At 30.0% G+C, this 15920-nt stretch overlaps 1 protein-coding gene across 2 annotated transcripts in view; it reads right to left on the bottom strand.

Annotated features, from left to right (window-relative positions):
* Window positions 1–363: 363 nt before the first annotated feature.
* Window positions 364–15920, bottom strand: part of Cap-D2 (CAP-D2 condensin subunit) — a 209003-nt gene continuing 193446 nt past the window's right edge. For both annotated transcript variants that reach the window (XM_085820101.1, XM_085820100.1), the window contains exons 23-27: window positions 9336–9491; window positions 6456–6633; window positions 6275–6369; window positions 6078–6158; window positions 364–946 (exon numbers count right to left, since the gene is read on the bottom strand). In XM_085820101.1, coding sequence (XP_085676227.1) covers window positions 727–946; window positions 6078–6158; window positions 6275–6369; window positions 6456–6633; window positions 9336–9491 — 730 coding nt within the window. In that variant the 3' untranslated portion in view covers window positions 364–726. The remainder of the gene's footprint in view (window positions 947–6077; window positions 6159–6274; window positions 6370–6455; window positions 6634–9335; window positions 9492–15920) is intronic.

The following is a 15920-nucleotide window of genomic DNA, read 5'->3' as shown; positions in this document are numbered from 1 at the left end:
TTTCACAGTTTAATTTACTATAATAACATTCAATCTAAATTACATATTTAGTTTTCAGAGTGTATATAAACAAATATTAATTTCATTAATTTACTTGAAGTAAAATTAGGTTGGACATTTAGGTTAATAAAAACAATTTCACTACTTAATTCCACTATGTATTTTGTTTCACAGAAATACCATTATTTTAATTATGTGTTTTTTACTGAAAGAAAAATTGCAAATAATAATAAAAATTCCTTCTTGTCCATTACAGTAAATATGAGTTTGACTCATATAAAAAAATACAACCTAATCATGCAAATATTTATAGTTTTACTATATTCTAAATGTATGAAATGACAAAAAAATTACTCCTTAAAAGAAAGAGAAAATATATATTTTTTTATTTTAAAATACTGCAATGAATGATTAGCAAAAGAACACACAAATTAAATATACATTAAAGAACTACACACACACAAAAGTACTGATAAAAAATACTTTTTTCTATTCTTAAAATACAATTAAATCTATCCTTAAATATAAATTAAAGCATTTACTAACCATTTTTTGGATAAAAATACAGGTAAATTTAATAAAATTTCATTTACATACCTGGTTCATAACACATGAATATTACATCACACCAAAATTTGTTTGGGGTCATATATACAATAAGTCAACTTACAAGGTATACATTGCAAACACAGATCTGTAGATAAGATATACAATGAGAACATAAGCTCATATTCCCAGTTCTTTGCGAAATATTTCAAGCTCTGTTGCTGTTTTAGCATCATTCTTTTTCGCATTAGCACTGATGTTTGTTATATACTTCATAATAACAGGATCACTCATTCTTTCCTTTAATAGAGTTTTGAATTCCATTAGTTTTGTATAACACTTGTCATTTAGTGTTAGAATGCTCAAGCAAAATGTCAGTTCATGAAGTTGAACCTCCGTACTGAAATAGAAAATCAAGAATTTAACATTAAAATTACTGAGAAAGGTTTACAAATTTCAAGACAGACAAAAAAAAAAAAAAAAAAAAAAAAGAAGAAGAAGAAGAAGAAGAATGCAATAAAACATAATTTACTTTAACTTTCATTATACCACAAAAAACATAAACAATAGATGATAATTTCAGATTATCTGCATCCCCACCGAAAAGTTGCAAAACGTATTGATGAGACTAGGCATCATATCACCAAACAGTGTTTATGTGGCGACTCAATTATGTGTAGTACACACATATTCACACTAGGAATTTGATGGCTATTTGTTGATTTAGTATTTTTTTTTTTTTTTTTTTTTTTTTTTTTTTGCAATGAGTACAATGCGGGGGGGGGGGGGGGGGGGGAGTTCTATAACTCCTGTTCTACTGAGCCGATCGACAAAATTCAACTTGTGTTTTCCATTTCTCGAAAGTGCGACTTAGGATATGTATTAGATTTATATATAGCATTGTTCTAATATAGGTATTTTGACACAAAATCGGTCTTTTTCTGAAACAACATACCAATCTTTTTCCATATTTTGATTTTACGACTCATATTACGCCAAACTACCAAGTTTTGTAAAAATCGCACGAGTAGTTTTTAAATAATTAGCTCCTCAATGTTAATTGAGTTTGGTATATATTTATTAATCTGTCCTTTTTTATTAATCTTATTTGATTCTTCCTTTCACATTTCGAAATTTAGGTTTATTCCAAATAAAATTCACCCATTTTTTATGATTTATTTAAAAAATTTTTAATTATAATCTATAAAATTTTTACAGTCATCTTATAGTAGATGCATTTCTAAGCATACCTGCAAAAAATTACAGTCTTTTTATTCAAAATTTTTGAAGATATATGTGAATTTATATATTAGAGCATTTTGAAATTTGGCATATTTGTTGAAAGCGTTAAAATGTCAAATGTTGTTTAGGCACTTTGCTAAAATTATTTGGAAGAAGAAATGATGTGACTATCTTTCAGCTCATACACAATGGGCAAAAAGATAGGAATGAGGTGCCCTTTTTTCCACTACTGCATAATGGAAGGGAAAGGAAAATTAGGTCGCCACATATTAAGAAGTTCGCCAAGTGGCAAAAAAGGCCATTTTTGGCAAAAACTGAAAAAAATTAAGCCAAGATAAATTTTTTAATTTCTCCGTAAATTTCACAAAATTTAATATCTACGCATAATTTCAGTCGTAGAATCGAAATATGGGGAAAAATGGTATGTTAGAACAATACTATATTTATATATCCTAAGTCGCGCTTTTGAGACATGAAAAACGCAATTTGAATTTTGTCAATTGGCCTAGTAGAATGGAAGATAAAGAACTGCCCCCCCCACTTTTTTCCCCCACAGTGTACATTTGTTTTGGTAATAATGAATTGTAATGAGACCATGGAGTTTGCCACTGACAAAAAAGAAACCATTGAATTTCTTCTAGAGAATGAAGTCATACTTCTTACACAACCGGAAATGTAAAATGAAAAATCGCAAGCAAAGTATTAGAATGTGAATCAAAAACTATTTTAAAGATAGCCATATCTCATTTACAGCAGTTGTTCATTTCATTTATGGCTAAACAAAAGACTATATGTCAGTGAAATTCAGTAAAGGAGAATTGGGATTATCTTTAAACACAAATATTGGTCAGTATACAGTCAAAAGTCTTTAATCCGGACACGTCAGGACTTCGGCGATTTCGGATTATAGATCATCAGTTTAAATCTGGTAAGATGGCATGCAGAAATTATAAAATTAAAAATATGAAACCGTAATTTATGAAATAAAGAGCAATTATGATCTAAAGAGTATTAAAATTTATATATATATATATATATATATAAAGCTTAGTATTTTTTTGTTTACTTTATTAAACATTTCTTTCAATGCGCGCATGTGTAAAGCATACATTATGCATAGTCGAAATTAGAAAATTGCAACCAGAAAACTATTTGATGTGTATTCATATTTATAATGATGAGGAATTTGATTTAAATCATATCAAAGACAGAGTACATCGAGGTGAAATACTACATTTAGTAAGGAATTATAAGCCAAATGAAATAAAAACATCTGCCCTGAAGATAAGGATAGTGCTGACAGATCAACTTCCAGTTCATTGCGTGACGACCCCCCCCCCCCGCAGAGCAGCGTGAAATTGATAAACAGATTTTGGAATGGTTAGAGAAACAAAGGATATGCCTTTATTCATATTTTGCAGCGATTCCACTTTTTGTTTGATGGGCATCGAAACATGCTTTCGCTTTGTAGATCATTTGGCAGCTCCAGAATCAAAAATTCTTTTTGATGTAATCGAAAGTTCAAGCTTACTTTTATAAAATTGTTTTAACAGTCTGCGAAAATTAATAAGCCTGATCCAATTAGAAGATTAAGGAACAATGCAATCTGCAACATTAACTGAAATATATAATTAGGTAATTTTAGCTTAGCTTATACCGCCCGTTATACATTAAACGCGCATGCGTAAATGTATTATGTGCATGTGTAAAGGTTTTATGCGCATGCATCAATGCACTATGCGTTTGTAGTTTGAGGTCCAGATTATGGACGTCTGGATTAAAGACTTTTGACTGTATTGACTTCTGAGAAGCATGTGTTTATTCTACGGAAAAAGAAGAATGTAAAAATGTAGGTACAAAGAGCTGCATCACAGAAGGGGATGTAAGGATATCCAAACAAATATTTCTCTCCCCAAATCACAAAAGAAAGTTCAAAATCATCTCCAAATTCATGACTTTTCAAAGTAGGTATAGATAATCAGAAAGTAACAAATTGTTTTCATACATATAATTTATATTAAATTCTGAAAAGCTTAATATTAATGAAATCAGTAATAAATTCATAGCTGTACTGATATTTAGTATTTGAATTTCTATATGTGCATTTCTTACTTTGTTACAGATGGAAGAAAAGTCACTTAAACAAATTTAATCTTAATTTCAAAAACAATGTTAATGCAATATTATTATTTTCAATGCAATATATTTAAGAAAACAACATTAAATGAATCTTATTTTCACAAAAATATCTATCTATCTCTCTCTATACAAAAGGGAATAAAATTTACAATAGTGCAAAGCAATTAACTACTGCACTTCATTAACTAAAAATAATTTTCTGTAGCCTCCCATAGCTGACTTTTTTCTACATTCTACAATAACCTACTGCAGTCTCAGAGCCATATCTTAGAGTTATGTGTAAACCAGTGATGGAATTAAAATAATTTACATTAGTGTGGTAGAACATCTGCATAATATTTATGCAAGCTGACTGCTACAATTAAATTAGAATATTTATCCAGGCATTTTATTGCTTTGTCATTAGTATAGCTAATGCACTCAGAATTGGTTGTTAAATTGTTTGAATTTCTTTAATGATAAAAAAAGAGTTAATGAAAATTCTAAAATATCAGGTTTACTTAAAAAAAAAAAAAAAAAAAAAAAAAAAGAGAGAGAGAGAGACACTTTAACACATAATTATACCATTAAATAGGATATATTTATGCAATAATAAAATAAATGCTAATGTGTAAAGAAATTAATGTAATATGAAAGTAATTTTCTATAAATCCATGAGACTAGATCATTCAGCACAGTTTTTACTGTTATGAGTACTTCTTGAGTATTGCTATAGAAGAAATATTTCCTCCTGAATCATCCCATGCATTTTCTGCATTAATAATAGAAAAATAAAAGAATAATTAAAAGAACTTGCATTACTAAAAAAATATAACACAAAAGCAAAATTTCAGATTCCAAAACAGCAAGATGTAGTTTTTAAAATTGTGAAACTAAGTACAACAAAGAAATTCAAATCAGGCAGATGCTAGCTTTGAATTTGTTAACTGGGAAAAAATATTACTTCAAGTTATAAGTTAAAAAACTAATGTTGTATTGTATTTTAAAATTAATTATCTTAATTAAAACAAAAATAATATAAATGTGAAAAACATTAACATATAATTTACAAATTAAGGAACACAAATATTTACTATGCATGAAATAAAAAGTTATTAAAAATTTTTATTTTGAAATAAGAGACTCATGACCAAACATCTGTGAATTTACCTATATTAATAAGTTATGTACTAAAATTACAAATAAATTCAAAGTGTTCAGACTTTCTTTGGCAATAAAATAAGTATCAGAGTAAATTGACCTTACAATACTTAAAATTCTGCTGACTTTCTGGATCATAAAAATTACCTTTATGAATAAAATTTTGCTGTTTGACCATACTAACTAGCAAAATTTTTTGTTCATGAATGAATTTTACCTTATTACCTTTTATTACTATTTATACAACAAATAATTATATGCATAACTAGATGCATAGTAAAAGCTGTGAAAATTCCATATCACTGACCATGTAAAAAGTGAAATTTGTGGTAGGAAAGCCAGATGCATGAAAAGAAATTTCTGATTAAAATTCTAAAGAGTTACCTGATTTCTTATCAACTTGAATCTTAAAAGGCAACCTTTAAAACTACGAAAGTCTTTTTTTAAGGGAGAGAGGAGGATCATTTCAGACATAAAAGCCGATGCATTTCCCTGTGCTTTAAATACATCAAATATCTTAGCCAATTATGAGAATTTCTTAAATAAATGTAAGACATTTTCTCAAAAGGCACTTAATAGAAATCAAAAGTATTGTTATTTTATACATACATACAGATTTAAAAATAAACAGAGTGCTTAAATCTTTGATACATTAACACTGCTTTGATGGATTTGACATTCAACTAAATAAATTATGAATGTCAGTCTAAATATGGATTCCTGGAACCTCAATATGGTGGAAGGTGCAATCAATACATTCTGTAAGAAATCAGTGTAATTTTACTCATTATACACTTTTAAATATTATATAAGTAAGGCTCTGAGTAGTCCTATATATGGCACATCATGGCTTTGCAAGCCTATCATTTGCTTGATTTTTTTCTTTCACAAAAAGGGATGTTTTTAAAGTTTTAAAATATTCTGATGACTTGAGCTTTCCAGTTAACCGGATGATGTATAGTCAGGCTTTTATTGTTATTCATAAACCACTTAAGAATGAGGAATACTACCTAGAGTCTGTAAAACGACAGCACAGTTTCTCAACAAGACCTTCAACAAGTTTTTCTTTCTCAATATACTGTAATATATGCCTAGAAATAATAAAAATATCCAATGAAAATAATACAGTAATTATACCATCTTTTGTCATGCACTTTTAACCATAAAAGGTATTTAAAATTTCATCAATACATTACAAAATTCTTACTTCATAACAATCTGAAAGCTCTCTTCACTAAAACCAGATTTGGGATCACTTAATGAGCTTATGATATCAGGAATTATGTTATAGATGACATTTCCCTAAATAATAATATAAAATATCATGAAACCTAAGCACATAGAAAACAGTACTATGAAAAGATTTTAGGCAAAAATAATTTTCATACCTTCTTTGACAACTCTTCAAATAAATACATAGCCACAGAAGAAACGCCTGCATCTGAATCAGCTATACATTTAGCTGCTTCACTTATAAGACTTTTAACACGAACAAAATCATAAAGAATGAGATGAGTGAGAGTGATGATAGCCGCTTCCCTTACACATGATTCAGGGTCTCTTAATCTAAGTGAAAACAAATAAGCACAATGAATTTTTAGTACATACATATTAACATAATCACCTTAGTCGAAGTTTCCAGGTTTTCAGAATGGTTGAATGTCTGGCAATAATGCACATATGTTTTTGGCTTTAGCAAGCAATGCTGCCAATTTTGCAAGCATTCTTTTTGCTACATTCGAACCATTCTTTTAGCAAAACTGTGATACTTATCTTAATTTTAAAATATGGGCTTTTGGGATTTGCCTACAGAAGAAATCACAGCAAAACATCTGCAGAAAAACAGTATTTTGCTACACAATTGCTTAAAAAGTAGCTTTGAATATATACTTAAAGCAGCCCCCAAGAAATTTCCATGAGAACACACACAAAAAAGCAAGTAAATTTGTTAATTGATTTTTCAGTTAAATATCTAATTAATATATAAAGTTTGTATATAATATTTTTTTTTTTCACTTATAATTTTTTTCCTTAAAATTTGCCAAACTGCATCAAAGTGGTTGCACTAATATGTAAGTATTGAAGTTTTTAGAAACAGAATTTTTTTAATTCCAGGTTACGGCTATCAATAGGAAATTTCAAAATTTTAGTAAACTGCCATTTTATTTAAATACAATACATGATATTTTAAATGAATTAAACTTGCAACAAAAGAGTGTTTTTTTGATGTGTTGAGATGAGAATTGTTTAAACCAGCGTTTCTCAACCCTTTTTTTTTCGGCCCACAGATTAGTAAAATTTGTGAAAAAATTATTATTAAAAATTTATTATTTTATTAAATTTTCCCCAGTGATAAATGATATTTGGCATTAGCATTTTAGTAATGTTTTCTTCTAAAATATGCACACAGTTTATTTTCTAGCTAGGCATGTTTACACTTCAAACGTCATAACATTTTTTGTTTCACAGCATCATTTAAAAAAGCTTCAAAATGATGCAGATGGAGAGTACATCTTCATCTGTAGATTTGGGCCAGAGAATAAGTGCATGTTTTAAATATTCATGGTTATAGTGCCTGGCAAATATGTTTTTTCTTTTCTTTCTTTTTTTGATGGATACTGAAGTTTTGCTTTGCTGTCATTTTCTGAGACATTGAACTGGTATTAAAAAAAATTCAGTAGTATGCCTTGTTCACAGTACATGATATTGACAATTTTTTCTGAGTGTCTGTATAAGTATTAAAAATTATCAATAAACTTATTTGGCAAAACCTGTTAACACGGTTCACTGCCAACTATTAATACACACTTTACAATTCAACTTCAACTGAAATATTCAGTATATAAAACTAGCATCTGGGAAGCTCAACATTGTAAATGCATTGGCTTTAAAATGTACGGAAGCAAAGTGTTCTGAAAGGAAGATACTTCTGAATGTTCTCCGGAATGTTTGCCACATTTCGTGACTGCACATGGGTACAATTTACTTTTCTGCATAGTAGAATTATTGCAACCCTTTCTCTGCTGATCAGCATTCCATTCAAGTGAAAGTATATATACATAAAAGAGCAAGTCACAACCAGTGACAAATGTCAGTATACTCCAGTGTTGTCAACTTTCAACGACAAAATTATGGGTTCTAGATTCTAAGATTATGGCATTAACATAAATATATCAAATAAAATTTTATTATTTTCTAAATAAGAAAATATTTCTAATACAAACAGGTAAAAAATCTCCAAGGACTAGTCAAATTTTTTCTGCAAACGAGTTCTAGTCTGCTGGATCTGCAGTTGAGAATTCCTGGTTTAAAGCATTCTTTCATTTTAGGAAATAATAAGAATTATGCTGTTACTACTTTCTTTTCATCAGTTAGCTATAAAGCTGCACACATTTTTCAGAAACTCAACTTTTGTGTCATTTATTCTACTGCCAATAAAATCTGCAATTCCAAACTTAAAGACCCATTCTGGATTTGAACTTCTGAGGTATATACAGGTTTCCTTACCAATGAATTTACAACAGTCAAGCTAAGACAGCTGTAAAATTTCAGGCATATGTTAAGAAAAAAGACACACAAAAATCTTCTGTTGCCCAACATGATTGCGAGAAAAACCACATTAAAATTTTTTTTTGCAGCCATAATTATTCAAAAAAGCATCTTCTGTCGACGATTTCCAGAAGCATTTCACATTTATAAAAACCTTCCAGTTCTATTTAATGATCCCAATAACAATCCATCTTTAGAAATTATTTCATGGTTATTTTCATTTTTTATTTATTGATGGCACCAACAGCTTGACTTCCTTTCTCTTATTGTTATTGTCTAAACAGACTCTTCTCTTTGTCATTTGCACTTCTGCAGTTAAAGAAGTTTGTTTCTATACTTAAATCTTTGAAACCTTGTTCTACAAGTTTATGAATATTACGATGATTTCTGTTGCCTTAGCACCTTCAATAATTGTTATCCAACATGTTATTTTAATTCAGACACTTTTTTTTTATCAAATATATCTGTAGAATTAGCATAAATATATACATATGCATAGTTTTATATAAAATTTCTTTTTGTTTTTACAATACATTAAATAAAGTTTACAAAATCACTTAACATAGATATACAGTTTGATAATCTGATTACTGCTGAAGTCTCAGTCATGCTAGACTATCAAGCTTTCACTGCATTTTCATTGACTGTAAAAGTGGAAATAGTCATTACCAACATAATATTTTATACTGCATTAGTAATAACACATTTTATTTACAAACCTTTGATATATCTGTGATGTCCATGGTTCAACAATATTTGGATAAGACGTACACAGATCCCCCATAGCAATGACCATATTAGCTCTAACATAAGATTCTGGTGATTTTTCTGTAATTGTAGCAAACAGCTGCATGTTTTCTTGACATACTTGTTCACTAAAATGAAGAACAGAAAAAGTTAATGATAGCTAATAAAAGTAAACCCATACTTACATGGTATAGTTCTGATAAATTTTATGACAAATGCTATATTGTAATTAAAGCATTCTTTTTACAATTTATCATAGTTAACTGATTTATTTTAGTGGTATGTACCAAACCAAAAATAACTACAGAAATGGAAAATAACTAAAATATGTGCCAGATTATTCAAATTTAATTAAAAAAATTGCCTGACAACATGTTTTAATACTCTAGTTTTACAAATTGTTAACAGATTAAAACATGTAGTTGTTTATTATAAATCCTCACTTAATCTGTTTTAAAAGAGATGCCTGCACGGTGAATTTTCCAAGGCAAATTGATTTGCATGCCTGTTACAGTTCTGTAAAACTAGAAAACCATATATTCAGTTGGCAGAAATAAATGCTCAATGATTTTTAATGTATAACGAACGGTTTAAACTAGGCTAAAATTATCTAATTATCTATTTCAGTTAATGCTGCAGATTGCGTTGTTCCTTGATCTTCTAATTGAATTCGGCTTATTATTTTTTGCAGACTGTTAGAGCAATTTTATAAAAAGTAAGCTTGAACTTTCGATTATGTCAAAAAGAGTTTCCGATCCTGGAGCTGCCAAAGCATCTACAAAGCGAAAGCATGTTTTGATGTACTGCTTCTGATAGTGAAGAAAGTGACAGAGAGGTTATTGAAAACGAAAAAATTTCGATTGACAAATTAGTCAGTATTCTCAACACAGCAATTATAGGACTTCAACAGCGGAACTTTGTAACTGAACAAGAAATTTTGTCTGTTTATAGAATTAAAGAGAAAGTATTAGCACATAAAACGAAGCAACTTAAACAACTTACATTGAAAGGTTTAATAAAGTAAACAAATAAAAATCACTGCATGCCATCTTACCAGATTTAAACTGATGATCTATAATCCGGAATCGCCGAAGTCCCGACAAGTCCGGATTAAAGGCTTTTGACTGTATATACTTTTAATGAGGTTTATCTTTTTAATTAGCTACTGAAAATATATTAAATCAATGGTGGTCAATTAGTGGACCTTAAATTTTTTCCAGTGCTCAGGAAGAAACACAATGCGTTATATCATGTCAGTGCACCCCAACTACAATATGATAGAAAATCTAGTTTGCTCAGCTGTAATATAAGTGGCATAAAATTAACTGTTGCTTTGGTTATATGCTGATTTACTGGATATGCACATATAGCATGTATGAAAAGAAAAAATTTCATCTTTTTGCTAGTTGACATATTCTTGTAGTGTAAAAAACAACTTTTCGAAAGAAATTCCCCCCCCCAGAAAAGTCTTTATACTATTGCTTTTCTTTACCTGACTTTTATGGGAATACTGAAAAGTAAATGATTACTTGTAAATAAAAACTAAACCATTGATCAAAAGGCAAACATTTTATTAACATTCTTGTTAGCAGTGGGAAATATTTATTAACCACTTTTGATTTTTTTCCCCTGAATTCGATCCAAAAAAATTTCATATTTTTTTGTTCATTTTACAGTTGTAAATACGAAAATGCTATTAAAATTAAAAATTGTAATATTTTGAAGCATTTAGAACAACATTTTTACAGCAAATAAAATAATATTTTCTCTGAAAGTTGTCTTCAACCCCACATGACTGCCTAACAGAGAAGTTACATTTATGGTTGCATAGACAAAAAATACAATTATATTTACTCACCCCCCCAAAAAAGATCTGATTTATTGTGATATATCTCAAAAACAAGGTGAGCGACACAGTCCAGAAAAAATAATAAGTCTTTTTTCTAATTCATTTGCTGTTGATATTTTTCTTCGGTTGAAGACGCATAACACCATCTTAGTTCCCTCCCCTCCCCATAGGTAAAATTACCTCTTCAAAAAGTCTTTCTGATACACTTAATACAGCTGGTAAACATCCAGGAAGGCTTTTTCTTAATCTTCTACTGTTGCATACCCTTCAATCAGTCAAATGATAAAATCCAATCAAGACTAAACTTGAATCTTTATTGCAATGTTTTTTATACTGGTATCAACATCATCTAAAGCAATGGTCTCCAACGTGGGGTATGCAAAGTGAAACTTAAGGATATGCCAAAGAAACAGGCACGTGACTGAATGCTTGCGAGTGTATAATCATGTATCAGACAAGCACTAGATTCTTTCATTGGTCACTGTGTCTGAGAAACTCAACAATATAACTATGACTTAACAGAGCATACATATTACATTACATTACATTGCATTATATTATATGGGGTACAATTTATAATTATTTTTGTCTTAGAGGTATGTGATCAAAATAGTTTGGAGATCGCTGATCTACAGAATATTCACTACTCCCAGACTCGTTTACAGATATTTCACAGTCTTCCAAATTATAATTTATTATTAGTAATTTCAAATTACAGTTTGAATCGCAAGCTGCATACATTCTGAATCAACCATTAGTTATTAGTAAAAAACAGTTTTAATTACTTGTACATCAATAAAGTTATCTAGTGAACAGTAAAATACACGCAAAAAGATGTAGACTGAAGGGTAAATATTCACTGAGTCATGTAAAAGACATGAAACAAAAGCACACTTTCACCTAGTGGACATCTACTGCTAACCATGTGACTAGTTTGATATTAAAAATAGAAAAGATATGGGCAAAATAGTAAAGGCCTGCAGTGCCCATACAGCTTATGGGCAAAACAAGCAAGTGGTTAATAAGCGCTACTGTTTGCATTATTGTTAAATATGGTTTTAATTTGAAAGATTTAAAGATGGCACACAACTAGCAATGAAATAATGACTTCTAATACCATCATTTCAAATTTTCTTTTTTCTGCTACTAAAAAAGCTGTCATGATCATTATCAATTAAGTATTTTACATTGAGAGAGCAGATATATATACATAGGCTTATCATAACATTTTTTGTTTAAACCGGGACAGTTTTGAAATATGACTCACCACAAAAAGTGAAACTACTAGGGTAAAAGATCTGAAGACTTTCAGATTTTAAATTATGCTGAAAGGAACTTTTTTTAAACCTTTTATGTGTTACCATTATTTATTAAATGTTCTTTGCACTTAAACTATAAAATTCAATTCAACAGCAATATCACAAAATTTTAAAACTAGCATATCTTTAGAATTTCCGAAACACAGTCTCCTGCACTGGAGATAAAAATGTTTTTCCCCCTCTCCTCCGCGTAGAGTTTTGCCATTGCTCGCTTTGAAATCGTCGAGTTTAATAAAAAATTTGTTAAAGTGTTATGAAACGTGAACTCGATAATAAAACAAATTCCAAATAAGGGCTTCCAGATGCCCATATTCGGGTAGAGATGTATGTTATTCAAAATTTGATGGCTCTAGGTACCATTGTTTTATCACACTGCAAGAAACATACATACATTTATGCAGATTCTTCATCATTTAATTTCTTTAAATATAACACAAGGTGATAATATTTGGTGGCAACAATTTGAAAAGTGAATCGCTGTTTATAGTGAATCGATGCAAAATGCCAAATAGAAATGAATACAGTCAAAAGTCGTTAATTCGGACACCCATAATCTGGAATGATCTATAATCCGGACCTCAAAGCTACAAACTTTCTGCGCATGCGTCAAGCGTAAGACCTTTACGGCTGCGAATTTGCGTGTGCGCAAAATATGTTTATGAATGCGCGTTTAATGTATAACGGACGGAATAAGCTAAGCTAAAATTATCTAATTATCTATTTCTGTTAATGTTGCAGATTGCGTTATTCCTTAATCTTCGAATTGGATCCGGCTTATTATTTTTTGCAGACTGTTAGAGCAATTTTATAAAAGTAAGCTTGAACTTTCGATTATGTCAAATAGAATTTCTGATTTACTAATATGCAACGGATCTAGAAAGCGAAAGAATGTTTCGGAGTCCATTAAACAAAAAGTGGAATTGCTGCAAAAAATGAATAAAGGCATATCCTTTGTTTATCTAAACTTTGTTTATTTTTAACGCTGCGGCGCGCGCAATGAATTGGAAGTTGATCTGCCAGCACTATCCTTATCTTCAGGGCAGATGTTTTTATTTTATTTGGCTTATAATTGCTTACTAAATGTAGTATTTCATTTCGATGTACTCTGTCTTTGATATGATTTAAATCAAATGCCTCGTCATTATAATTCGCTTCCGATAGCGAAGAAAGTGACAGAGGTTATTGAAAACGAAAAAATTTCGATTGACAAATTAGTCGGTATTCTTGACACAGCAATTATAGGACTTGAACAGCGGAACTTTGTAACTGAACAAGAAATTATGCCTGTTTATAGAATTAAAGAGAATGTATTATCACATAAAAAACGAAGCAACTTAAACAACTTACATTGAAAGAAATGTTTAGTAAAGTAAACAAATAAATATTAAGCTTTTCTTTTTTGTAAATTTTGATACACTTTAGATCATAATTGTTCTTTATTTCGTAAATTACGGTTTCACATTTTTAATTTTATAATTTCTGCATGCCATTTTACCAGATTTAAACTGATGATCTATAATCCGGAATCGCCAAAGTCCCGACGAGTCCGGATTAATGACTTTTGACTGTAGCCCTTTGGGCTAAAAAAAGAAGTTGGTGGTGGTTAAGTTAAAAGAAATTTTTAATTTCATTATTGAAAAGCTATTATTAGTATTTACCACTAGTATAAGCTTTTCATAAAAATTCTTTGCTATTTTTAATGGTATTGAAAAACTCACAGCAATATAATTCACAGTTAATTTTTCAGGTTAATAAGCTTTTAATTCAGCCATTCTTTTACTTCAGACCACATGATATTCATTATTGAAAATACTCTTTTGGCTAGAGCTGATATGTCCGACTTATTGAAAATGTATTAAATTATTTGAACCAGACTGTGCAATAAAATATTTTTTCTATGAAATGACTGAAAGCATGCATCCATTTTTCTTCAGAACTTTTATATTTCTAAATTTCACAATTAGGTGACCAAAAAAGCTGACCAGCATAAACTCTAAATACTTTAAAGCATTTTGGCATATGAAAGGAACTCCCTGTCATTTGATTCTTGGTGGCTGGATACTATTTTCTTGGGTTTTGAGGAACATGATCAGCTGTTTTGGAAATGCTGAACTTAAGCTTATACTTAAGTGTAAGTGTCCATTGTGTTAGTAAGCTTAATGCAAGGTGCACCTTCTTTTCTATAGTAGTTCTGCTCCCTCTGTTTATTATAAGAATAAAATCATTGTAACAGACCTGTATTTGTTGAGGTTTTGCCAAAAAGTCGAGTGTGGTGTCCGCAATTATATTCCACATAATTGGTCATTATTTTGAGTCGTGGGACACTCCTTTATAGTAATTCTTGCCAATGTTAATTCCATCATATTTGTAGGCGATCCTCCTGTTTTGAAGATAGCTATCAATAATTCTAAATGAATTATGTGGGAAGTTTAGATCCTTCAACCATGTTTTCAGTTCAATAGATCAAATAGTTCTATATGTTCTAATTTTGATTCCTTGAGAAGAAAGGTTAGTAATTTTAATGTCGATAGATTCAAAGGCGCTGGAGAAAAACAGATATAAAGATCAAATTCGGGATAAAATAGTTTATGAAAAAATATGTTCGGTTTAGCTTTACATAGAGAAAAAGAGGATATTACATGTCATTTGAATGAGTCAAATCTTTTCAAAGCCTGTGGGGGCTTGATACATAGATGGATATTGTTTTGTAAGGAAAGGCTTCTTTATGTTTCATTGTTGTAATTCTGAAATTGGGGTATCTGGGGGAAGGAAGAAACATATTGCAGGTGGAATGTATAAGCAGATGCTTTGAAATAAAGCTCTCTCTTATATGTTTACCACCATTTATTGTTAAGATTACCCTCGAATTTGGCAAAGAAATAGTAAGCAGACAGATGGTACTATTTTTTCTGAAGTCTTTGGCCTCTTGCTGTCCAAAAGAAGAGTAGAAAAAAAAGTCTTTCTCTCAAGCCAAAGAAGGGAAAGTGTTTTGCATAATTTTATTTCCCTCCTCTAATTAACCTTAAAAAAAAAAAAAAAAAAAAAAAAAAAAAAATGGTGACATACTTCTCAATCAGTGTCAGCTGATGCGAGATGTGGTAGCACTAAAAATGAGTTTTAATAGGTAACTGGGAAAAGAAGTAAATAATGAAAATATTATTAGAATAGGAGGATGGAAAAGGAGGAAGACAAGAATTAGCTGTAAACAAACACATCAGTTCCAGCTTGAGAAGATCCAGAATTCCTCCTTCCAGTGGTCATGTGATGTAGTAAAGATTATTCAATCTACTGAGATTTAAGAATGACTCAGTGTCTCACTGTCAAGTTCTTGCCGTTTCTGATATGACATTGGAAGAGTTAATCCCAAGATAAAAATATTGCCAAACCTG

Source organism: Stegodyphus dumicola, chromosome 7 (assembly GCF_044657685.1).
Source record: "Stegodyphus dumicola isolate Sdum_Otavi_A_Nest chromosome 7, ASM4465768v1".
Lineage (NCBI taxonomy): Eukaryota > Metazoa > Arthropoda > Arachnida > Araneae > Eresidae > Stegodyphus > Stegodyphus dumicola.
This window is presented reverse-complemented; position numbering and strand designations above follow the sequence as displayed.